The 27019-nt window shown below is 46.4% G+C and overlaps 1 protein-coding gene across 1 annotated transcript in view; it reads left to right on the top strand.

Moving 5' to 3' along the window:
- Positions 1 to 27019, top strand: part of LOC115146369 (frizzled-3-like) — a 37452-nt gene that overhangs the window by 788 nt on the left and 9645 nt on the right. The window contains exons 2-6 of the mRNA XM_029688404.2: positions 414 to 1051; positions 24329 to 24525; positions 25041 to 25506; positions 25647 to 25946; positions 26541 to 26792. Of these exons, the coding sequence (XP_029544264.1) occupies positions 782 to 1051; positions 24329 to 24525; positions 25041 to 25506; positions 25647 to 25946; positions 26541 to 26792 (1485 nt within the window). The 5' untranslated portion in view covers positions 414 to 781. The remainder of the gene's footprint in view (positions 1 to 413; positions 1052 to 24328; positions 24526 to 25040; positions 25507 to 25646; positions 25947 to 26540; positions 26793 to 27019) is intronic.

Here is a 27019-nt window from a genome sequence, read left to right as displayed (position 1 = left end):
TGCGTAGTAACCACTACATAGATACATACTGTATTGGACGACACACAACTATAGGCCTGTATACCTATAGGTCTATGACACACCTATAGGACAGTATCATGTTGACAGTAGCCAATCCTGATAGAAATGCATTTTATAATATATCTGCTTGTATGTAAGCTTATGTTTACCAGTGAAGTTGAACTGACACCCAGTTGTTTTCACCCTCATCAATTATCTGTCTGTTTGAGCATCAATACATAAAACAATAACAGTGACTGTAATAATAATGTAATAAAGACAATCTATGGGGACTTGTGTAAATGAGGGGTGGGGTTGCTGGTTTTCAACTCCCAGTCTCTTGTCACTTATTTACAATTGTATAGGACTGTCTTGTCACTTGTCTAAACATTCTTTTGTATTTGAACTTGTAGGTCTTGCTTGACTTGTGCTACTGGGCCATTGGACGTTCTTTGTGAAGAAACACTGAATGCTTTCAATAGGCAGTCTCTTCTTTCATTGGAGAGAGAAGACCATAGCTGTGCTGGGGGAAACAGTGGAAAATCTAGGCTGATGATCACAGCCCTCCAGCGGGTACAGACCTAGACAGAGGAGGCTGACTGGGTGGATCCCGTAGCCAGACAGGGTGCACTCCTCTGGGGGATGGAAGCAGCAGGATTCCCCTGTGAGTGCCACAGATCTCCATGGTGTGATTGTGTAGAAGAAGAAGAATAGCCCTGCTGTTATCTCATCCCTCCTTTCCTCTCTTCATCCCTCTCTCCCCCTCCCCTGCTCATTGAGGATGAGAGTGAGGTGGGACTACACGTCACCTGCAATAGCAGACTCGCACAGAGAGAGGGTCATGCCTAGGTCACTCTTCCTCTTGCTTCTCTTCCTCTCATCCCTCTGCTCCACCTGTCTGTCCATCCATGCGGAGACAGCAGAGAGCCACAGTACGTTTACATGTGAGCCAGTAGGACTGCGGATGTGCCAGGACCTGCCTTACAACGCCACCTTCATGCCCAACCTCCTGAACCACTACGACCAGCAGACGGCCGCACTCGCCATGGAGGTACGGACTATAGCTGTGTCTGTATATATGGACATTGCTGTTGCTCCAAAGGGATAATGGTTTATGAATAGAGACTGATATGAGGTTGTAATTGGAGCGTTTGGGCTGACATAGAATCCAACCGACTCAGGTTACTGGCTGTTCTGTCCTTCAGAATGAATGAATGGGCAAGGATAGGTTTTTACAGTCAGTAGGCTTTAGCCTAATTATTTCTCAGCAGATTTCAAGGCTGACATATTTTTCTGTAGTAGAGTTGGGGGTAAAACCTTGTAAAGGGGTAGAGTTGGGGGTAAAACCTTGTAAAGGGGTAGAGTTGGGGGTAAAACCTTGTAAAGGGGTAGAGTTGGGGGTAAAACCTTGTAAAGGGGTAGAGTTGGGGGTAAAACCTTGTAAAGGGGTAGAGTTAGGGGTAAAACCTTGTAAATACATGTCTTTCTCTGTCCGTATGCCTGTGGCTTGGAGGCGACGTGTCAGACAGTATTTTCTGATTAGATGATGAAAGGTCTGACTTGTGTGTGTCATCTGCATCTCCAGTTAAAGGCATTAATGACTATGATGGCATAATGTTATCTCCAACCTTTAAAAATGCCCTCATCTGTTTTGTTACCCATCACCTTACTACACATGTACACTCAGTGTATATAGCTTCCAAAAACCATGTAGCTGTACTTTCATCTTTTACCTCGCTTTCTCTCCTCTGTCTAAATCTAGTTGTAGCATGATGATGATGACATAACTTGTGTTTTGCTGCAGTGGACCAGTTATGTAAATATATTATGAATGAAGTGTAAAAATCCAATCTGGTCCAGAAATTCCCAGCACAGCTGTTCCTCATTTTCAGATGATCTTGACCCCGTCTGAATCATCCGAAAACATGACATGGGGAAAACCAACCAGGTGGTGATTTATTTTCTGTGTATTGTATCAACATATATTCATGTTAAGATTTTAAACTAACGTCTGTTGTTGAACTTGATTTAATCCAGTAGAGAAGTTGCCTAACCTAAACCCTACCCTGCAGCCCCAGAAGGCAGCTTTACAAAATTGTTGCAACAAGAGGAGTTGCAATGTGCGAGTGTTCTAGTTGTCTCTCCCAGTCTCCCTGGCAGCATCAGTGGAGGGCTCTGGATGTGGGAACCCGCAGAGGAAATGTAATAATATCCCTCACGGGACACTGGCTATACCCGCTCTGATTCATAGTGTCTTTGTGTGTGCACGCGAACACTGCTTACATCTGTCTCACCAGAACGCTGTGTAAACTCTGCCTTTAGTGAACCACATCCAATTACAGCAACAGAAAACATGTATCGAGTAGAGTTGTAGCCCTGGTTGATGGTGTAGCTGGGCCCTGGGTTTAATGCTGTACGTTTGTATGAGGCCTGTAGCCCTGACTGTTGAGCTGTAGTTGGGCTCTGGGTTTAATGCTGTACGTTTGTCAGAGGCCTGTAGCCCTGGTTGGTGGTGTAGCTGGGCCCTGGGTTTAATGCTGTACGTTTGTATGAGGCCTGTAGCCCTGACTGTTGAGCTGTAGTTGGGCCCTGGGTTTAATGCTGTACGTTTGTCAGAGGCCTGTAGCCCTGGTTGGTGGTGTAGCTGGGCCCTGGGTTTAATGCTGTATGTTTGTCTGAGGCCTGTAGCCCTGACTGTTGAGCTGTAGCTGGGCCCTGGGTTTAATGCTGTACGTTTGTCTGAGGCCTGTAGCCCTGACTGTTGAGCTGTAGCTGGGCCCTGGGTTTAATGCTGTACGTTTGTCTGAGGCCTGTAGCCCTGGTTGATGGTGTAGCTGGGCCCTGGGTTTAATACTGTATGTTTGTCTGAGGCCTGTAGCCCTGGTTGGTGTAGTTGGGCCCTGGGTTTAGTGCTGTATGTTTGTCTGAGGCCTGTAGCCCTGGTTGGTGGTGTAACTGGGCCCTGGGTTTAATGCTGTATGTTTGTCAGAGGCCTGTAGCCCTGGTTGGTGGTGTAGCTGGGCCCTGGGTTTAATGCTGTACGTTTGTCTGAGGCCTGTAGCCCTGGTTGGTGTAGTTGGGCCCTGGGTTTAGTGCTGTATGTTTGTCTGAGGCCTGTAGCCCTGGTTGGTGTAGTTGGGCCCTGGGTTTAATGCTGTACGTTTGTCTGAGGCCTGTAGCCCTGACTGTTGAGCTGTAGCTGGGCCCTGGGTTTAATGCTGTATGTTTGTATGAGGCCTGTAGCCCTGGTTGGTACTGTGCTGTGTATCCTGAGTGATTGACAGCAGGTCTATTGGTGCCAGATGACATTATTCACCATTGCTAACAAGCCACTAATCTGCCCCAACGCTCCACAACCGAGGGTTTGATTCTCAGCGTGGAACGATTCTCTCTCACCCGACACTGCAGTCAATTAAGCCTAGGGGGAGGAGAGGGTTGAGATTAAAAGAGAGAGAAAGAGTGTGTGAACGGCCAAATGAGCTCTTGAGTCACAACAGAGCACCCAATGTTGCACCCACTAAACACCCCCCCCCAACACATACACCTGTATATAGCCTCGTTGTTGTTATTTTATTGTTATTTTTTAATTTTTAATTTTTGTTTATTAAGTAAATATTTTCTTAAACCAATTTATTGAACTGCATTATTGGTTAAGAGCTTGTAAGTAAGCATTTGACGGTAAGGTCTACACCTGTTGTTTTCGGCGCATGTGACAAATAAAATTAGATTTGATGCAGTGGTGACAGCCAGGTGGTTCCCAGGGTCTTACAGTTCCCAGGGGAAATTGGGCATGATAACATCACTCTGGAGTTGGCCTGGTCTGACAGGAGAATAATAAGGATATTTAATTAATAATAACTGATTGGATTTATCCCCTCTACCCTCTAATAATAACCCTGTACAAGAGAGAGAGAGCAGATAGACCTGAGCTAAGGGACAACTACATGAGAGAGAGAGAGAGAGTAAAGGAGGTTGGATAGAAGAGGGAGAGAGTATGTGGTGTGTGTCAATTTGATACAGGGAGGGTGAGGGAAAGTGGGTGAGTGGGAAAGAAAGAGAAAGTGTCTCAGACTGGAAAAGAGGGATAGTCAGGGTGTGTGGGAGGTCTGTCTCCGCCATGGTGGTTCTCTTCTCTGTCTGTCTCTCTCCCAGCATGGGGTCCTGGCAGCCCACATACTCTACTGCTCTAATCAACTACACTAAACCCTGGGAACACCACTTGACCACCGTGTCCTTAAAAAAAAACACACACACACACACACTGCTACCCTGAATTGGGTGATTACTCCATTCAAAGTCTGTCAGAGAAATGAAGGGAAGTCTTTAGTAGTTAGTCTTAAAAGCCTTAATTATCTTGCCATTTCTATAGAGCTTAGTTAAAATACAGAGAAACAATCAGAACGTCAATGCATTTCCACACATAGCCTTCACCAGAGACAGACAGTTGGCTGGGATAACACCAGTTAGCCTACACCTCGGTGAGACAAATCAAACCCATTCATCGATCTATACTGTGTAGGCTAGTAGTAGCTATATCCTATATGGTGATGACATATCCTCAGTGGGATAGAGAGCCAAGTTCTGCTTGGTGCAGTAGAGAAGAGCAGAACAGTCCCGTGATGAAAAGCATACCTACAGTGCCTTCAGAAAGTATTCACACCCCTTGACCTTTTTCAACATTTTGTTAAATTGAGATTTTTTTCTAACTGGTCTACATACAATAGCCCATAATGTGAAAGTGGAATTATGTTTTTCGACAAAAGCACAAACAGATATAATATTTGACTAAAACATAATCATTTCAAACCTTGCTTACATTTGGTATACAAGCACATATACAGTGAATTTGAAAAGTTTTCAGACACATTTTGGAACGTTACAGCCTTATTCTAAAATGGATTAAATATTTAAAAATGTCCTGAGCAATATTTACAGAATACCCCATAATGACAAAGCAAAAATAGTTTAAAAAAAATGTTTGCTAATGTATTACAAATAATGAACATTATTTTTGATGGTAGTCTACTTGTGGTAAATTCAATTGATTGGACATGATTGGATACATAAGGACCCACAGTTGACGGTGCATGTCAGAGCAAAGACCAAGCCACTAGGTCAAAGGAATTGTCCATAGAATTCCAAGATAGGATTGTGTTGAGGCACACATCTGGGGAAGGGTACTAAAAAAAATCTGCAACTAACTTTGAAGGTCCCCAAGAACACAGTGGCCCCATAATTCTTAAATGGAAGAAGTTTGGAACCACCAAGACTCTTCCTAGACCTGGCCGCCCGGCCAAACTGAGCAATCGGGGGAGAAGGGCCTTGGTCAGGGAGGTGACCAAGAACCGAATAGTCACTCTGACAGAGCTCCAGAGTTCCTCTGTGGAGATGGGAGAACCTTCCAGAAGGACAACCGTCTTTGCAGTACTCCACCAATCAGGCCTTTATGGTAGAGTGGCCAGACAGAAGCCACTCCTCGGTAAAATGCACATGACAGTCCACTTGGAGTTTGCCAAAAGGCACCTAAAGGACTCTCAGACCATGAGATACAAGATTCTCTGGTATGATGAAACCAAGATTTAACTCTGGCCTGAATGCCAAGAGTCACATCTGTAGGAAACCTGGCACCATCCCTACGGTGAAGCATGGTGGTTGGAGTCTAGTAAGGATCGAGGGAAAGGTGAACGGAGCAAAGTACACAGAGATCCTTGATGAAAACCTGCTCCAGAGCGCTCAGGACATCAGACTGGGTCCGAAGGTTCACCTTCCAACAGGACAACGACCCTAAGCACACAGCCAAGACTAAACAGGAGTGGCTTTGGGACAAATCTCTCAATGTCCTTGAGTGGCCCAGCCAGACCCCGGACTTGAATCCAATCAAACATCTCTCAGGAGAAACCTGAAAATAGCTGTACAGCGACGCTCCCCATCCAACTTGACAGAGCTTGAGAAGATCTGCAGAGAAGAATGGGAAAAACTACCCAAATACAGGTGTGCCAAGCTTGTAGCTTCATACCCAAGAAGACTCGAGGCTGTAATCGCTGTCAAAGGTGCTTCAACAAAGTACTGAGTAATGGGTCTGAATACTTATGTAAATGCAGTGCGATTTTAGCATGGGGCAAAACAATATAATGTGGGATGCATGCCAGCAAAGCCACTACACAACACCACACTAAACAATACATTAATTGCACTATACTGGTGATAACCATGTATTGCTACCACTGTATCATCAAAGGTATCATCTAAGTGAGTTTCAGAGACAGTCAGAATATCAATGTCTTCTGTTTCAAGCAAGTTATTGACTTCATGGACCTTGTTTCTTAGGCTACATATGTTAATATGGGATATGTTTTAGCATTTTTCAGGGTTGCTTGATTGTTTTTAATGCTTTACTGGGAAGCTTATCAGAGGTAGACTTACTCATGTTATTTACATTAGAGCTGATAGTGCAGGGTGAGCTGCATGAAGTGGTCTTCCTACTATTGCACACCGCCTCAGTGCTAACAGTGTAACTCGGGTATATCGGCTCATGATTACTGCTTACAATAGCTGTAAGATAAACAGATGTATTTGGTGCAATTAAATTACTTACATTGTGTTTGCCAATACCCCTAAGATCATGTACATTTGATGCAGCATTATGACGACTCATTGTCACAATGGTAGGGATTAACTGAGCTGGTCTTGGATCATTTACCAGTCATTGTTTCAACACAGCCATGAAATCTGTGGACAGAGTCCAGGAGCCAAGATGATTTGGATGGACTCCGTCATTCCTGTAGAGTATCTTCTGTTTCCAGAAGGTGTCAAAGTTATCGATAAAAGTGACTCCATCAGAGCAACACTAGTCTTTTAGCCAGATGTGTAATGCCAGCAGTCTGCTGAATCTTTCATACCCGTGGCCCAACGATGGTACTGGACCTGAAATTAGATTTTTTTTTTACGCTAAAATCAGTTCTTTAAAATCCATTTTCAAATGTTCCCGGCTAGCCCTCCTGATGTCGTTTGACCCCACATGAACTACGACAGTGTCAGCTCCTGGCATCTGTGGTAGAACAGTCTGAAGCAGCCTTGTTATGTCCTGTACTCGTGCTCCTGTGGTAGAACAGTCTGAAGCAGCCTTGTTATGTCCTGTACTCGTGTTCCTGTGGTAGAAAAGTCTGAAGCAGCCTTGTTATGTCCTGTACTCGTGCTCCTGTGGTAGAACAGTCTGAAGCAGCCTTGTTATGTCCTGTACAGCCTTATGTCCTGTACTCGTGCTCCTGTGGTAGAACAGTCTGAAGCAGCCTTGTTATGTCCTGTACAGCCTTATGTCCTGTACTCGTGCTCCTGTGGTAGAACAGTCAGAAGCAGCCTTGTTATGTCCTGTACTCGTGTTCCTGTGGTAGAACAGTCAGAAGCAGCCTTGTTATGTCCTGTACTCGTGTTCCTGTGGTAGAACAGTCAGAAGCAGCCTTGTTATGTCCTGTACTCGTGCTCCTGTGGTAGAACAGTCTGAAGCAGCCTTGTTATGTCCTGTACTCGTGCTCCTGTGGTAGAACAGTCAGAAGCAGCCTTGTTATGTCCTGTACTCGTGCTCCTGTGGTAGAACAGTCAGAAGCAGCCTTGTTATGTCCTGTACTCGTGCTCCTGTGGTAGAACAGTCAGAAGCAGCCTTGTTATGTCCCGTACAGCCTTGTTATGTCCCGTACAGCCTTGTTATGTCCTGTACTCGTGCTCCTGGGTAGCACAGGGTTTTTGACTTGGGGACCGAGATGTTTCTCACCATAGAGCTGTCTATGATGACAGCTGGTGATGTTGAATGGGCCGGTCTCTCAGCCAGCCTCACGGTCTGGTGAGGCTGGGAGCTCGATTACTCCAATTACGGACTCAAAATGGCCAGAAACATATAACTCGTCAGTCTATTCTTGTTCTGAGAAATGAAGGCTATTCCATGCGAGGAATGGCCAAGAAACTGAAGATCTTGTACAACGCTGTGTACTTCCCCCTTCACGGAACAGATCAAACTGGCTATAACCAGAATAGAAAGAGGAGTGGGAGGCCCCGGTGCACAACTGAGCAAGAGGACAAGTACATTAGAGTGTCTAGTTTGAGAAACAGACTCCTCACAAGTCCACAACTAGCAGCTTCATTAAATAGTACCCACAAAACACCAGTCTCAACGTCAACAGTGAAGTGGGCTCCGGGCAGCCGAGCGGAAATGGAGGAAAACTCGCCTCCCTGCGGACCTGACATCCTTTCACTCCCTCCTCTCTACATTTTCCTCTTCTCTCTCTGCTGCTAAAGCCACTTTCTACCACTCTAAATTCCAAGCATCTGCCTCTAACCCTAGGAAGCTCTTTGCAACCTTCTCCTCCCTCCTGAATCCTCCTCCCCCTCCCCCCCCCTCCTCCCTCTCTGCAGATGACTTCGTCAACCATTTTGAAAAGAAGGTCGACCACATCCGATCCTCGTTTGCTAAGTCAAACGACACCGCTGGTTCTGCTCACACTGCCCTACCCTGTGCTCTGACCTCTTTCTCCCCTCTCTCTCCAGATGAAATCTCGCGTCTTGTGACGGCCGGCCGCCCAACAACCTGCCCGCTTGACCCTATCCCCTCCTCTCTTCTCCAGACCATTTCCGGAGACCTTCTCCCTTACCTCACCTCGCTCATCAACTCATCCCTGACCGCTGGCTACGTCCCTTCCGTCTTCAAGAGAGCGAGAGTTGCACCCCTTCTGAAAAACCTACACTCGATCCCTCCGATGTCAACAACTACAGACCAGTATCCCTTCTTTCTTTTCTCTCCAAAACTCTTGAACGTGCCGTCCTTGGCCAGCTCTCCCGCTATCTCTCTCAGAATGACCTTCTTGATCCTAATCAGTCAGGTTTCAAGACTAGTCATTCAACTGAGACTGCTCTTCTCTGTATCACGGAGGCGCTCCGCACTGCTAAAGCTAACTCTCTCTCCTCTGCTCTCATCCTTCTAGACCTATCGGCTGCCTTCGATACTGTGAACCATCAGATCCTCCTCTCCACCCTCTCCGAGTTGGGCATCTCCGGCGCGGCCCACGCTTGGATTGCGTCCTACCTGACAGGTCGCTCCTACCAGGTGGCGTGGCGAGAATCCGTCTCCACACCACGTGCTCTCACCACTGGTGTCCCCCAGGGCTCTGTTCTAGGCCCTCTCCTATTCTCGCTATACACCAAGTCACTTGGCTCTGTCATAACCTCACATGGTCTCTCCTATCATTGCTATGCAGACGACACACAATTAATCTTCTCCTTTCCCCCTTCTGATGACCAGGTGGCGAATCGCATCTCTGCATGTCTGGCAGACATATCAGTGTGGATGACGGATCACCACCTCAAGCTGAACCTCGGCAAGACGGAGCTGCTCTTCCTCCCGGGGAAGGACTGCCCGTTCCATGATCTTAAACCCCTACAACTCATCCAGAACGCCGCAGCCCGTCTGGTGTTCAACCTTCCCAAGTTCTCTCACGTCACCCCGCTCCTCCGCTCTCTCCACTGGCTTCCAGTTGAAGCTCGCATCCGCTACAAGACCATGGTGCTTGCCTACGGAGCTGTGAGGGGAACGGCACCTCAGTACCTCCAGGCTCTGATCAGGCCCTACACCCAAACAAGGGCACTGCGTTCATCCACCTCTGGCCTGCTCGCCTCCCTACCACTGAGGAAGTACAGTTCCCGCTCAGCCCAGTCAAAACTGTTCGCTGCTCTGGCCCCCCAATGGTGGAACAAACTCCCTCACGACGCCAGGACAGCGGAGTCAATCACCACCTTCCGGAGACACCTGAAACCCCACCTCTTTAAGGAATACCTAGGATAGGATAAAGTAATCCCTCTCACCCCCCTTAAAATATTTAGATGCACTACTGTTCCACTGGATGTCATAAGGTGAATGCACCAATTTGTAAGTCGCTCTGGATAAGAGCGTCTGCTAAATGACTTAAATGTAAATGTAAGTGGCGACTCCGGGATGCTGGCCTTCTAGGCAGAGTTGCAAAGGAAAAGCCATATCTCAGACTGGCCAATAAAAATGAAAGATTAAGATGGACAAAAGAACACAGACACTGGACAGAGGAACTCGGGCTCGCCATCTACACCAGGGCCGCAAGTGTACCTGGGAACCCTTGTGTAGATGGTGCATTTTGCTGTAGGATTAAGGGAGTGTTGTTGGTTTTAAATCCTCAATGATTAAGTCAGGATCTTTAAGCTGGTCCTAAATCTGTGCCTTTGTGACATAGGAGAGTAGTTGATATGAGTCTGATGTAACTGAATGGGGTGTGTTGCAGCCCAGAGGGCAATGTTGTGTGACAGGAGCTGTGTGGGTGGTAGTGATAGTGGGTGTGACTGTATGTAGGGATGGTACTCATTGTATGCTGTGATGGCTGTGGTGCATACACATTCAAATAGACAAGACATGGGAACATGTTTTGATTTCCTCTTCACAGGGGTCTGTGCATAAATACTCCTAGTGTGTGTGGGTGCGCACACACATGTACATACCCCCTGACCTCCTGCAGGATGAGGACCATCAGAAGCCTTAATGTCAGATTGGTCCGTTTCTCCTCATCACCGGTTACTATGGTACCCAGAGCGGAAATGCAAAAAGATGAATACCAGGAAGAGAAGAGAGGAGGGGAGCAGGAGAGACCTGATGAGAGAGAGAGAGCTAGTTATGGAGGGAGGTGAAGAGTAAATTAAGGAGGTGGGTGTATTGCAAGGATGGATAGGAAGGGTAGAAAGTGGATGTATATAGGAATGGCAAAACGAGTTGAGAGAGGGAGGAGGGGAAGTGGGCATGTGCTGGAATGCAGGAACAGCTCTAGTCTGATCCGGATTGAATGATGGAGGAATTAATAAATAAAATGAATGAACTAATGACTTGGAGAGTGTGGGAGAGGGCTGTCTTTTAGTCCCTCTCTTTTCAGAGAAGAGGAGTGCAGATTAAACTGTTTGTCCTCCTGCTCTTATCATGACCAGCCCCCTCTCTCTCTGGAATGCCTGAGCATGGACAATAAGGTTACGGAACAAGACCGAGAAGGATTGGAAAATGGAAATGGTTGATGCAATAAGAGTAGGGACTGTGTCACATTGTGCAAAATGATGTGGCTAATAGAGGAAGGATATTATGAATGACAGAGTGATACAGCTTTAGGGTGACGAAGAGAAATACAAGGATGTAGCTAATAGAGGAAGGATATTATGAATGAGAGAGTGATACAGCTTTATGGGTGATGAAGAGAAATACAAGGATGTGGCTAATAGAGGAAGGATATTATGAATGACAGAGTGATACAGCTTTATGGGTGATGAAGAGAAATACAAGGATGTGGCTAATAGAGGAAGGATATTATGAATGACAGAGTGATACAGCTTTATGGGTGATGAAGAGAAATACAAGGATGTGGCTAATAGAGGAAGGATATTATGAATGACAGAGTGATACAGCTCTAGGGTGATGAAGAGGAATACAAGGATGTGGCTAATAGAGGAAGGATATTATGAATGACAGAGTGATACAGCTTTATGGGTGATGAAGAGAAATACAAGGATGTGGCTAATAGAGGAAGGATATTATGAATGACAGAGTGATACAGCTCTAGGGTGATGAAGAGGGATACAACAATGTGGCTAATAGAGGAAGGATATTATGAATGACAGAGTGATACAGCTTTATGGGTGATGAAGAGAAATACAAGGATGTGGCTAATAGAGGAAGGATATTATGAATGACAGAGTGATACAGCTCTAGGGTGATGAAGAGGGATACAACAATGTGGCTAATAGAGGAAGGATATTATGAATGACAGAGTGATACAGCTTTATGGGTGATGAAGAGAAATACAAGGATGTGGCTAATAGAGGAAGGATATTATGAATGACAGAGTGATACAGCTTTATGGGTGCTGAAGAGAAATACAAGGATGTTATGCGATAAAGAGAGACAGAAGGGCGGTAAAGAATGGGGGATGGAGAGGAATACAAGGATGTTATGTGATAAAGAGAGAGAGAAGGGTGGTAAAGAATGGGGGATGGAGAGGAATACAAGGATGTTATGCGATAAAGATAGAGAGAAGGGCGGTAAAGAATGGGGGATGGAGAGGAATACAAGGATGTTATGCGATAAAGAGAGAGAGAAGGGCGGTAAAGAATGGGGGATGGAGAGGAATACAAGGATGTTATGCGATAAAGAGAGAGAGAAGGGTGGTAAAGAATGGGTGATGGAGAGGAATACAAGGATGTTATGCGATAAAGAGAGAGAGAAGGGTGGTAAAGAATGGGTGATGGAGAGGAATACAAGGATGTTATGTGATAAAGAGAGAGAGAAGGGCGGTAAAGAATGGGTGATGGAGAGGAATACAAGGATGTTATGTGATAAAGAGAGAGAGAAGGGCGGTAAAGAATGGGTGATGGAGAGGAATACAAGGATGTTATGCGATAAAGAGAGAGAGAAGGGCGGTAAAGAATGGGTGATGGAGAGGAATACAAGGATGTTATGCGATAAAGAGAGAGAGAAGGGCGGTAAAGAATGGGGGATGGAGAGGAATACAAGGATGTTATGCGATAAAGAGAGAGAGAAGGGTGGTAAAGAATGGGTGATGGAGAGGAATACAAGGATGTTATGCGATAAAGAGAGAGAGAAGGGTGGTAAAGAATGGGTGATGGAGAGGAATACAAGGATGTTATGCGATAAAGAGAGAGAGAAGGGTGGTAAAGAATGGGTGATGGAGAGGAATACAAGGATGTTATGTGATAAAGAGAGAGAGAAGGGCGGTAAAGAATGGGTGATGGAGAGGAATACAAGGATGTTATGCGATAAAGAGAGAGAGAAGGGTGGTAAAGAATGGGTGATGGAGAGGAATACAAGGATGTTATGCGATAAAGAGAGAGAGAAGGGCGGTAAAGAATGGGTGATGGAGAGGAATACAAGGATGTTATGCGATAAAGAGAGAGAGAAGGGCGGTAAAGAATGGGTGATGGAGAGGAATACAAGGATGTTATGTGATAAAGAGAGAGAGAAGGGCGGTAAAAAATGGGTGGTGGAGAGAAATACAAGGATGTTATGTGATAAAGAGAGAGAGAAGGGCGGTAAAAAATGGGTGATGGAGAGAGGGCTGACGGTGTTGAATAAGTAAGTAAGAGAAGAGATGAGTCAGCATTACTTTTAAAAGATGAACTGGTCTTAAGATGCTGTCCCTAAGTGCTCTGACCCCGGTGGCAACAAGAATAGACTACAAACACAGTTGAGCCAAAAGCAAAAACAAGGTGGTTTCTAATTATGCCAATGATTTCCCCTTCCCTGATTGGCTTCACCTCTTCTTTGGTTTTACAGACGTGTGTCAAATAAAATAAAATGTTATTTGTCAAATGCGCTGAATACAACAGGTTTAAAGTTGAATGTGAAATGCTTACTTTACGAGCCCTTTCCCAACAATGCAGAGTTAAAAAGTCATACAAAATGAGCCAATTCTAAAAAAAAAAGGAAATAGTAAGACAATAAAATAACAATATACAAGGAGTACTACCGGTACGAAGTCAATATACAAGGAGTACTACCGGTACGAAGTCAATATACAAGGAGTACTACCGGTACGAAGTCAAGTCAAGGAGAATATAGTCAATATACAAGGAGTACTACCGGTACGAAGTCAATATACAAGGAGTACTACCGGTACGAAGTCAATATACAAGGAGTACTACCGGTACGAAGTCAATATACAAGGAGTACTACCGGTACGAAGTCAATATACAAGGAGTACTACCGGTACGAAGTCAATGTGCAGGGGTACGAGGTAGTTGAGCTTGTTGAGGCATGTACATATAGGGAGGGGTAAAAGTGACTAGGCAATCAGGAGAGATAATAAATAGAGTAGCACCAGCGGATGTGGAGAGTGTGAGTGTGTGGCGCCAATTTGCATGTGTGTGTGTGTAAGCATATGTAGTGTGTGTGTGTAAGCCCCAGCACCATATGATTGCAGTCTGCATGTTAGTGCTCAGCTAGTTTAGTAGTATGTGAGGTGTCAAGTGTCACCATCACCAGAGTGGCATTAGGGCACAGTAAGACCAGTCACCTGACCTGACCACTGGGCCATATTACAGAGACCAGTCACCTGACCTGACCACTGGGCCATATTATAGAGACCAGTCAGCTGACCTGACCACTGGGCCATATTATAGAGACCAGTCAGCTGACCTGACCACTGGGCCATATTATAGAGACCAGTCAGCTGACCTGACCACTGGGCCATAGTAATCTCACTACTAATGACAGCTTTAGGAAGTGAGCTGCCGTGTGTGTGTGTGTGTGTGTGTGTGTGTGTGTGTATACTTGTTTTCCTACCTTATTAGGACCCCAACAATTCACTGACTGTCCTGACAAGTAAGGAAAACAAGACATTTTTGGAAAAGTCAGGAATCTTTTCATGTCCTGAATTTGTTAAAATTCTATTTTAAGTTTAAGGGTTAGGTTTAGGGTTTTTGGGTTAGGGTTAAGGTTAAGGAGTAGTGTCAAAATGGTCAAAACATTTGACTCCCCCAAAAGTCCTGAAATTTCACGAAAATAAAGCTGTGTGTGTGTGTTTGGTAACCACAGGGCTCGGTCAGACAGAGGTAGCAGGTTCTCACATTCCAAACACCAATCCCATTGACTCTCTGATCCTCAGGGAAACCCATTCTTTTCCCTTTTTCTCTTCCCTTTCTCTCCTTCTTTTCCCTTTTTCTCTTCCATTTCTCTCCTTCTTTTCCCTTTTTCTCTCTCCCTCTCTCTTCTTTAAGCCGAAGACATTATACAGAGTTTCTTCAAGAGTTGGCAAACTGGCTTTCCTCCCGTCACCCTAATCTTCACCACACACACACACACACACACACACACACACACACACACACACACACTGTGCAACTTGTTTTTCTCTGTGTCTGCTACCAACAGCCCCACCCTGTACCTTACAACTATCTGGGGATGAGAGGAAGGAGGGACAGAGAGAGAGGGTGAATGAAAGGTTATAGCGATAGAGGGAGGCTGTGAGACAGATAAAGAGATGAAACAGAGAGTGAGATTTATTTCCCTGTCTGGAACTATCCTCCAGACCCATCCATCACTGTCCCCCTCAAACTCCCAGTTGACAGCCCAGGACAGGCAGAGTCTGCTAGGTGTCTGCGCCAGACAACTACCCCTCTCCGGTGCCTGCCTCTCTCTCTCTCTCTCTTTCAATTCAATTAAATGTACTTCTCTCTCACTCTCTCTCGTGGGGCTCACTAAGGTAACTTCCATTCAGTCTTTCTTTATACAAACCGTGGCTTCTACCGGAGAGAGAGAGGAAAGGAGGGGAACTTAATCCGGCTATTGAAGTAGAGGAGGAACAGACGGGGTCTTTTTCGCCCCTACCAAAATACCCTCCCTGTTTCTCCTACACACACAACCCACACAGCCTTCTGCTCAGCACCCCATAAACACCCCCAACGCTGCTGCCAGCACACACTCCTCTCCTATGGAGAATCTAACATGAACTTGTGTCTTCTGGAAACATCATGTCTATGTAGCACACAGTATGATACAAAACTCTTCCATTAATTAAAGGTGTTCAGAATACTCAACTCACCATAATCCTCAATTTAGAGCTGGGCTGAAACTAAAGCATGCACATCGTATGGCTATTCTCCTGAGACCAGTTTTTCAAAAGTTATCAATCTGGATTTTGCCTATCGGATAGGATTAAATACATAGAACTAAAATGCATAGATTGGGAGTCCCCATTCCATTCAATGATTTGTCTGTTCTATTCATTCTATTTTTATGCATGTCAACCTATGCGATAGGTGAAATCCAGATAAATAACCTTTGAAAAACTGAACCAAGGGGAAGTCGCTCTGGATAAGAGCGTCTGCTAAATGACTTAAATGTAAATGTAAATGACCACCCCTGCCTCCTCCCCATCCTTAAGCCAAAGGGTTGTGCAATCACCCCAAGGCTTGTTTTAGGGGCGAAGGCTTTTGTCTTGTTTTTGACCAGCGACAGCAGAACAAAACATTTGCTCCCAAATAAAACCAGGTTGTCATGAATACAGATTTGATCACCATTCTTATCCCCCTCCTTTGACACCACAATCAAACCACTTAATGTCGATATTCTCAGTGCACACACACAGTGGTAGAGAGACCAGCACAGTACACACACACAGTGGTAGAGAGACCAGCACAGTACACACACATAGTGGTAGAGAGACCAGCACAGTACACACAGTGGTAGAGAGACCAGCACAGTACACACAGTGGTAGAGAGAGAGAGACCAACACAGTACACACACACAGTGGTAGAGAGAGAGACCAGCCAGGTAAACACACACAGTGGTAGAGAGAGAGACCAGCCAGGTAAACACACACAGTGGTAGAGAGAGAGACCAGCCAGGTAAACACACACAGTGGTAGAGAGAGAGACCAGCACAGTACACACACACAGCAACTGTACCGTCCTCAACCGCAAGGATCTCCAGAGGGTGGTGCGGTCTGCACAACGCATCACCGGGGGCACACTACCTGCCCTCCATGACACCTACAGCACCCGATGCCACAGGAAGGCCAAAAAGATAATCAAGGACAACAACCACCTGAGCCACTGCCTGTTCACACCGCTACCATCCTGAAGGCGAGGTCAGTACAGGTGCATCAAAGCTGGTACCGAGAGACTGAAAAACAGCTTCTATCTCAAGGCCATCAGACTGTTAAACAGCCATCTCTAACATAGAGTGGCTGCTGCCAACATAAAAACTCAAATCTCTGGCCACTTTAATAAATGGAATAAATTGATTTAATAAAAGGTATCACTAGTCACTTTAAATGACGCCACTTTAATAATGTCTACATATCCTACATTACTTATCTCATGTGTATATACTGTATTCTATACCATCTACTGCATCTGGCCTATGCCGTCCGGCCATCGCTCATCCATATATATACAGTTGAAGTCAGAAGTTTACATACACCTGAGACAAATACATTTAAAGTCAGTTTTTCACAATTCCTAACATTTAATCCTAGTAAGAAATCCCTGTCTTAGGTCAGTTAGGATCACCACTTTATTTTAAGAATGTGAAATGTCAGAATAATAGTAGAAAGAATGATTTATTTCAGCTTTTATTTCTTTCATCACATTCCCAGTGGGTCACACTCGCATTAATATCTGCTAACCATGTGTATGTGACCAATAAAATGTATTTTGTTAGAGAGACCAGCACAGTACACACACACACACAGTGGTAGAGAGACCAGCACAGTACACACACACAGTGGTAGAGAGAGACCAGCACAGTACACACAGTGGTAGAGAGACCAGCACAGTACACACACACAGTGGTAGAGAGACCAGCACAGTACACACAGTGGTAGAGAGACCAGCACAGTACACACACACAGTGATAGAGAGACCAGCACAGTACACACACACAGTGGTAGAGAGAGACCAGCACAGTACACACAGTGGTAGAGAGACCAGTACAGTACACACAGTGGTAGAGAGACCAGCACAGTACACACACACGGTGGTAGAGAGAGACCAGCACAGTACACACAGTGGTAGAGAGACCAGCACAGTACACACAGTGGTAGAGAGACCAGCACAGTACACACAGTGGTAGAGAGACCAGCACAGTACACACACACAGTGGTAGAGAGACCAGCACAGTACACACAGTGGTAGAGAGACCAGCACAGTACACACACACAGTGGTAGAGAGAGACCAGCACAGTACACACAGTGGTAGAGAGACCAGTACAGTACACACGGTGGTAGAGAGAGACCAGCACAGTACACACAGTGGTAGAGAGACCAGCACAGTACACACAGTGGTAGAGAGACCAGCACAGTACACACAGTGGTAGAGAGACCAGCACAGTACACACACACAGTGGTAGAGAGACCAGCACAGTACACACAGTGGTAGAGAGACCAGCACAGTACACACACACAGTGGTAGAGAGACCAGCACAGTACACACACACAGTGGTAGAGAGAGACCAGCACAGTACACACAGTGGTAGAGAGACCAGCACAGTACACACACACGGTGGTAGAGAGAGACCAGCACAGTACACACAGTGGTAGAGAGAGACCAGCACAGTACACACAGTGGTAGAGAGACCAGTACAGTACACACAGTGATAGAGAGACCAGCACAGTACACACACACAGTGATAGAGAGACCAGCACAGTACACACACACAGTGGTAGAGAGAGACCAGCACAGTACACACACACAGTGGTAGAGAGACCAGCACAGTACACACACACAGTGGTAGAGAGAGACCAGCACAGTACACACACACAGTGGTAGAGAGAGACCAGTACAGTACACACAGTGGTAGAGAGAGACCAGCACAGTACACAAAGTGGTAGAGAGACCAGTACAGTACACACAGTGATAGAGAGACCAGCACAGTACACACAGTGGTAAAGAGAGACCAGCACTGTACACACAGTGGTAGAGAGAGACCAGCACTGTACACACAGTGGTAGAGAGACCAGCACAGTACTCACAGTGGTAGAGAGAGACCAGCACAGTACACACAGGGGTAGAGAGACCAGCACAGTACACACACACAGGGGTAGAGAGACCAGCACAGTACACACACACAGTGGTAGAGAGACCAGCACAGTACCCACACACAGTGGTAGAGATAGAGACCAGCACAGTACACACACACAGTGGTGGAGAGAGTCACACAGCAGGAAATGGTATGAAAGAACACTCCATTCGGCTGGCCTGTAACAGTCATGCAGAAACGAGCTGTGTTAAGGGTTTCCCCATGCTTCTGTAAGGACATGGCACTCAATAGGAATGTAGAGGGAGTGTGCATGCATTGTGGGGGATATCAAAAGAAGGCCTCTGATTGGTAGTTTTAATGTGAGGTGTTCCCATTCAGCCATTCTGATAGGTAGAGCAGGACAGGACCAGATGAACACTGAGACATAAATTGTCATACACACACTCACGCACAAACACACACTCATGCTCTTGCTACTCACACACACACATACACACACTATCTAGAGGTGTCCATTTGTGGTGCCAACATGTTCACCTGTGAGCTTTGGCCCGTAAACCCAAGCTCACACGCTCTACCACTCTTTCTCACAAAGGCGTTTATGCATGACCAAGAACTCACCAGATTACATTATATTGTATTTTACCAGGTAAGTTGACTGAGAACACAATCTCATTTATAGCAGCGACCTGGGGAAGGGAAGGAGGATGAATGAGCCAATTGGCAGCTGGGGATGATTAGGTGGCCTTGATGGTATGAGGGCATTTTTTTATTTATTTCACCTTTATTTAACCAGGTAGGCTAGTTGAGGACAAGTTCTCATTTAGAATTGCGACCTGGCCAAGATAAAGCAAAGCATACAGTCAATGATACAGTATAAACAAGTCTATATACGATGTGAGCAAATGAAGTCAAAAAAAGGCCATGGAGGCGAAGTAAATACAATATGGCAAGGAAAACACTGGAATGGTAGATTTGCAGTGGAAGAATGTGCAAACTAGAAATAAAAATAATGGGGTGCAAAGGAGCAAAATAAATAAATACAGTAGGGAAAGAGGTAGTTGTTTGGGCTAAATTATAGATGGGCTATGTACAGGTGCAGTAATCTGTGAGCTGCTCTGACAGCTGGTGCTTAAAGCTAGTGATGGAGATAAGTGTTTCCAGTTTCAGAGATGTTTTGTAGTTCGTTCCAGTCATTGGCAGCAGAGAACTGGAAGGAGAGGCAGCCAAAGAAAGAATTGGTTTTGGGGGTGACTAGAGAGATATACCTGCTGGAGCGTGTGCTACAGGTGGGAGATGCTATGGTGACCAGTGAGCTGAGATAAGGGGGGACTTTACCTAGAAGGGTCTTGTAGATGACATGGAGCCAGTGGGTTTGGCGACGAGTATGAAGCGAGGGCCAGCCAACGAGAGCGTACAGGTCGCAATGGTGGGTTTAACGTCCCCCTGCACAGGGCCATGTCCCAAAACACTGACCAACACACTTCCAGCAGCATCTGGTCTCCCATCCAGGACAAACTCTGCATAGCTTCAGAAGCAAGCCAGCAGTGGGATGCAGGGTGGTATGCTGTTGGCCTAATATTGACTGTGTGTGTGTGCTCAGTCATTTGAGGCTGTTGTGATGGTGTGTGGGGGTGTGCTATTACTGTCTTAAAAAACATGGGATCTTATGCATTGCTGCACCCATTTGCGGGTAGAACTTATTTTCTCGTGCACAGATCTGGAAAGCATCAATCGAGAATGATCAAAACAGATTCCTAACAAGGCAGGTAGGCCAACACACACACAGAGAGAGAGAGTGGGGTGGGCCGTGCTCTAAGTGCAGCTTTTTATTCCTCTGCATTTGTCTTGATTCATTACCGTCAAATAATGTCTGAGCGCTGCTCATCGCTCACTCGCCTGAATAACCATCTTCCTTTAGGCAACAATAAAAGGACACTCTAAAATGTGCAGTTTTGCACAAAACACAATGCCACAGATGTCTCAAGTTTTGAAGGAGCATGTAATTGACATGCTGACTGCAGGAATGTCCACCGGAGCTTGTTGCATGAAATTGTTGCATGTTGCGGTTATATTTATGTTCAGTGTATTTGGATAACTATTTACAGGTCTTATGGCTTGGGGGTAGAAGGTGTTCAGGGTGCTGTTGGTTCCAGACTTGGCGCTCCGGTACCGCTTGCCATGCGGTTGCAGAGAGAACAGTCTATGACTAGGGTGGCTGGAGTCTTTGACAATATTTAGGGCCTTCCTCTGATACCGCCTGGTATAGAGGTCCTGGATGGCAGGGAGCTCAGCCCCAGTGATGGACTGGGCCGTACGCACTACCCTCTGTAGCGCCTTACAGTCGGATGCCAAGCAGTTGCCCTACCAAGCGGTGATGGGGCCAGTCCAGATGCTCTCTATGGTGCAGCTGTAAAACTTTTTGAGGATCTGAGGGTCATGATAGGTCCTTAGTGATAGGCTTGGTTGGTATTCAGATTGTCTGATCTTCATACCGACCATGTGCCATACCGGGATATTCGGTAATACCGGCACTGAACACAAGGGGTGGTGTTTTCAAACCTCACTGATACTCTGTAATCCAAAGGTTAGCAATGCTAACAAGTACATGTAAAATCCCATAGAGAATGCTAATTGAATGATAACGAGCACATTGCAAAGATTTTGTACAGTTTCTGACCTAATGTATTCAAGTATTTTATACAGTTAACTTAACAGTTATAAGATATCTAGCTGGCAAACATTTAGTTGTAAATTGCATACTGTAATTAAATCACCTGGCCCATGCTGCACAACAGTGAGTGCCTCTCATTGTTCATAATAATGTGATAGGTGAAATGAAGAACGCAATGTTCTTTATATCCTAACGTATTGCACAAGTTGACTGCAGGTATTTACTTAAAAGTAGCTATGAATATTAAAATTTCTTTAAAAACTTCAAAGAAATGGTTCAGTTTTCCAAATACCCAGGTATACGGTCTATACCCTCGCCACTATAGTCCCGTTGATGTGAATAGGGGTGTGCACAAATGGGGGTGTGCTCGGCTCTCCGTTTCCTGTAGTCTACGATCAGCTACTTTATCTTGCTAACGTTGAGGGAGAGGTTGTTGTCCTGGAACGACACTGCCAGGTCTCTGACCTCCTCCCTATAGGATGTCTCATCGTTGTCGGTGATCAGGCCTACCACTGTTGTGTTGTCAGCAAACTTAATGATGGTGTTGGAGTTGTGCTTAGTCGTGTGTGAACAGGGAGTACAGGAGGGGACTAAGCACGCACCACTGAGGTGTCCCCGTGTTCAGGACCAGTACGGCGGATGTGTTGTTACCTACCCTTACCACCTGGGGGCAACCCGTCAGGGAGTCCAGGATCCATTTGCAGAGGGAGGTGTTCAGTCCCAGCGTCCTTAGCTTATTGATGAGCTCCGTGGGCACTATGATGTTGAACGCTGAGCTGTAGTCAATGAATAGCATTCTCACATAGGTGTTCCTTTTTGTTCAAGTGGAAAAGGGCAGTGTGAAGTGCAATAGAGATTGCGTGGATCTGTTGGGGTAGTATGTTTATTGGAGTGTGTCCAGGGTGTCTGGGATGATGGTGTTGATGTGAGCCATGACCAGCCTTTCCAAGCATTTCATGGCTACAGATGTGAGTGCTACGGGGCGAAAGTCATTTAGACAGGTTACCTTGGCGTTCTTAGGCACAGAGACAATGGTGGTCTGTTTGAATCATGTAGGTATTATAGACTGGGTTAGGGAGAGGTTGAAAATGTCAGTGAAGACACTTGCCAGCTGGAGACACACACTCACAGTATACACACGCCTGCTACTATTGTACAAATTACACATGGACGTACACACAGGTTGATTTGACTGGCCCTCTGTGTATCTATGTTGGTGTTAGATGTATGAGCTGTTCATATGAGGTGACATTTAGACAGTGTAAAGCCCTTACACTGGTTGCCTGTCTGCTAGTCAAACACAGGGAAATCCCATCTCTGTCTGCTTCTGTCTCTCACGATTCTATTTATCTGCTGGGGATTATATTGTGTGTGTGTGTGTGTGTGTGTGTATGTGTGTGTGTGTGTGAGAGAGATTTCTGTTTTCTGTGAGCCCTTACATGCCTAAGAAAGAGCACTAATCATTTTTCACAGCATTAAAGTGATAGACAGGGCAAATTAGTGGGATTGTGTGTGTGTGCATACAGAGTGTGTGTGTTTTGACACAAGGGCTCAGTACACAGATTGCTAGGGCTTGTAGAGAAAATGCATTCAGACAAAAGCACTGATGTAGCCAGCAGCTAGCTACCCAGCTGCTAGAGCAGGGATGGGTTCTCTCCATCTTTCTAACCCTGAAGAATCTGCTGTTTCTTCTTCTTCAAACCAGCATCTGATTTAGATCTGGGAAACCAGGTGTGTTTACCAGTAGAGCAGACACTCGGGTCCCAAAGGGTTCCCTGCTCAATAGCATAAATGTTTATCTTGTTGCTCTCTGTGGGTGATGTGATGCTGTGACTGGTTGTGGCTGACCAAAGGCGTGATATTCACTGTGTGTGTCCTGACTGTTCTCTGATGTGAGGGCTGCCTGTGAATATTTCATAGCCTGGAGTAAATATTTATGGTGCTTCTGACGACAACTATATCCCCCTCTCTCTATCCTCCTCCCACCTCTCTATATCCCACCTCTCTCTATCCCCCTCTCTCTATCCCCTCTCTCCCTCTCTATATCCCCCTCTCTCCCTCTCTATAACCCACCTCTCTCTATCACTCTATTCCTCCCCCTCTCTCTATCCCCCTCTCTTCCTCCCTCTATCCCCCTCTTGCTATCCCCCCTCTCCCTCTCTCTATCCCCCTCTCTTCCTCCCTCTATCCCCCTCTTGCTATCCCCCTCTCCCTCTCTCTATCCCCCTCTCTCTATCCCCTTCTCTCCCTCTCTATATCCCCCTCTCTCTATCCCTCCCCTCTCTCTATCCCCCTCTCTCCCTCTCTCTATCCTCCTCCCACCTCTCTATATCCCACCTCTATCTCCCTCTCTATATCCCCCTCTCTCTATCCCCTCTCCCTCTCTCTCCCCCTCTCTATATCCCACCTCTCTCTATCACTCTCCTCCTCCCACCTCTCTATATCCCACCTCTATCTCCCTCTCTCTATCCTCTTCTCGCTATCGCCCTCTCTCCCTCTCTATACCCCCTCTCTCCTTCTCTATATCCCCCTCTCTCTATCGCCCTCTCTCCCTCTCTATATCATTCTCTCACCCTCTCTCGATCTCCTTCTCTCTATCCCCCTCTCTCTAGCCCCCTCCCTATCCCCTTCTCTCTATCCGTCCTCTCCCTATCTCCCTCTCGGTCTCTCTATCCCCCTCTCTCTATCCCCCTCCATATCCCCCTCCCTATCCCCCTCTCCCCTCTCTGTCCCCCTCTCTCTATTCCCCTCTCTATATCCCCCTCGCTATCCCCTTCTCTCAATCCCCCTCTCCCTCTCTCTATCCCCCTCTATATCCCCCTCCCTCTATCCCCCTCTCCCTCTCTATATCCCCTCCCTATCCCCCTCTCCCCTCCCTATCCCCTCCCTATCCCCATCTCTCTATCGCCCTCTCTCTATCCCTCTCTCTATCCTCCTCTCTACCTCTCTCTATCCCCCCACTCCCTATCTCTCCCTCTCTCTATCCCCCTCTATTTCCCTCTCTCTCTATCTCCCGCTATCTCTATCCCCCTCTATATCTCCTTCTCTTTCTCTGTCCCTCCCACCTCTCCCACGTTGTTTCCCTCCCTCTCTCCTTTCCTCCTTCAGCCCTTCCACCCCATGGTGAACCTGCAATGTTCGGAGGACCTGAGGATGTTTCTGTGTGCCCTCTACGCTCCAGTCTGTATGGAGTATGGCCGCGTGTCCATGCCCTGCCGAGCCCTGTGCCACCGCGCCAAGAGAGACTGCCACAAACTCATGGAGATGTTTGGGGTGGCCTGGCCAGACGAGACAGAGTGTAGCAGGTATGTATGGGACTGTTTCTGTGTTGGCTTTACACAACACTGTGTCCTGAACTTACCCTGAGCCTACTTTAACCTGAACTTACCCTGAGCCTACTTTAACCTGAATTTACGCCTGAGCCTACTTTAACCTGAATTTACCTTGAGCCTACTTTAACCTGAACTTACCCTGAGCCTACTTTAACCTGAACTTACCATGAGCCTACTTTAACCTGAACTTACCCTGAGCCTACATTACCTGAACTTAGCCTAAGCTTACTTTAACCTGAACTTAGCCTGAGATTACTTTAACCTGAATTTAGCCTGAGATTACTTTAACCTGAACTTACTCTTAAATTGTTGGAGAAATCTTAAACTGTCCATAGCCCAGTATCACCATCATCACAACCCTAATCTGATTTCCATGTTGAGCCTGAACCTTGAACTGGTTCTCAACTCAAACATCACAATCCCTCTTTCAACCTAAACTCAACCTTAACTATTTTTATAATCTCTCTCTCTCCCGCTCCTGCCCCCAGGTTCCCAGACTGTGACGAGCCCTACCCCCGTGCGGTGGACCTCCAGACCAGTGCAAATCCCACCGATATCTCTCCCATGTCTGTCCAGAGGGATTTCGGCTTCTGGTGCCCCCGCAAGCTCAAAATGGAACCCGACCTGGGCTACTCATTCCTGGGCGTGAGGGAGTGCTCGCCCCCCTGCCCCAACATGTACTTCCAGCGCCCGGAACTCACCTTTGCCCGCTACTTCATCGGCGTAGTTTCCATCGTCTGTCTCTCGGCAACACTCTTCAGCTTCCTCACCTTCCTCATCGACGTCACGAGGTTCCGCTACCCGGAGCGGCCAATAATCTTCTATGCCGCTTGCTACATGATGGTGTCGCTTGTGTTCTTCCTGGGCTTCCTATTGGAGGACAGGGTGGCTTGCAACGCGGCGAGCCCCACCCAGTACCGGGCGGCCACCATCACACAGGGCTCGCACAACAAGGTGAGCCATCCCCGTCTGTTGTCTTAGTGATTTATTGATTAGCTGCTTTACTCTATGACATTCAGGGCCACTACTGTATATTAAAGAAGGTAGCAATGATAGGATGTAAGTGTGAGATATTTTCAATCTCCCCCTCCCAGGCATGCACGCTGCTGTTCATGGTGCTCTACTTCTTCACAATGGCGGGAAGCGTGTGGTGGGTCATCCTCACCATTACCTGGTTCCTGGCGGCCGTGCCCAAGTGGGGCAGCGAGGCCATCGAGAAGAAGGCCCTTCTCTTTCACACCTGTGCCTGGGGCCTGCCCGGCTGCCTCACCGTGGCCCTGCTGGCCCTCAACAAGATCGAGGGCGATGGCGTGAGTGGCGTGTGCTTCGTGGGCCTCTACGACGTCACGGCGCTGCGCTGGTTCCTGCTGGCGCCGCTCTGCCTCAACGTGGCGGTGGGTGTTTTATGCTCTAGAAAGGAGAGCTGTTCTAAAGGCTTTTACACCTCTGTCTAACTACAGCAAATTAATTATCCATCTTGCATTGGGTAGTTTTTCCCCAACTCAGACCAACTGTCTGTGGCTGATTCTACGTGTTAAATCTGGACCAACTACGATGGAGAATGTCTTGCGGCGAACAACTGAGATTCTTTCAACAACCGTCCATAGACGGTTGGGTTGGCTGTTGGATAGATGTGTAGAAGCCTTTAGAGTCTGACCTATGCATCCCTAACATGCATGTGATGGCCCCTTGAATCAATACATTATCAATATCTGAAGATGGTCCCCTTGAATCAATACATTATCAATATCTGAAGATGGTCCTCTTGAATCAATACATTATCAATATTTGAAGATGGCCCCTTGAATCAATACATTATCAATATCTGAAGATGGTCCCCTTGAATCAATCCATTATCAATATCTGAAGATGGTCCTCTTGAATCAATACATAATCAATATCTGAATATGTTTCCCTTGAATCAATACATAATCGATATCTGAAGATTGTTCTCTAACCTAGTCTAATACCTATATATCTGCCTCTAGGTGGGTGTGGCTCTGCTTCTGACGGGGATCGTGGCGCTTAACCGTGTGCGTATGGAGATTCCTCTGGAGAAGGAGAACCAGGACAAGCTGGTGAAGTTTATGATCCGTATCGGGGTGTTCTCTGTGCTTTACCTGGTGCCCCTGCTTACGGTCATCTCGTGCTACCTGTATGAACACAGCTACAGGTCTGTCTGGGAGACCACCTGGGTCCAGGAGCGCTGCAGAGACTACCACATACCCTGTCCCTTCCAGGTAGGTGTACAGTTCCTTCAGAAAGTATTCATACCCCTGGATGTATTCCACATTTTGTTGTGTTACAGCTTAAATTCAAAATGTATTAAATATTTTTTTTTTGCCATCTATACGCAATACCCCACAATGACAAAGTGAAAACATGTTTTTAGAAATGTATTGAAAATGAAATACAGAAATATCTAATTTACTAATTAGATCCCTGAGTCAATTTACAGATCCTTGAG

Source organism: Oncorhynchus nerka, linkage group LG18 (assembly GCF_034236695.1).
Source record: "Oncorhynchus nerka isolate Pitt River linkage group LG18, Oner_Uvic_2.0, whole genome shotgun sequence".
Lineage (NCBI taxonomy): Eukaryota > Metazoa > Chordata > Actinopteri > Salmoniformes > Salmonidae > Oncorhynchus > Oncorhynchus nerka.
This window is presented reverse-complemented; position numbering and strand designations above follow the sequence as displayed.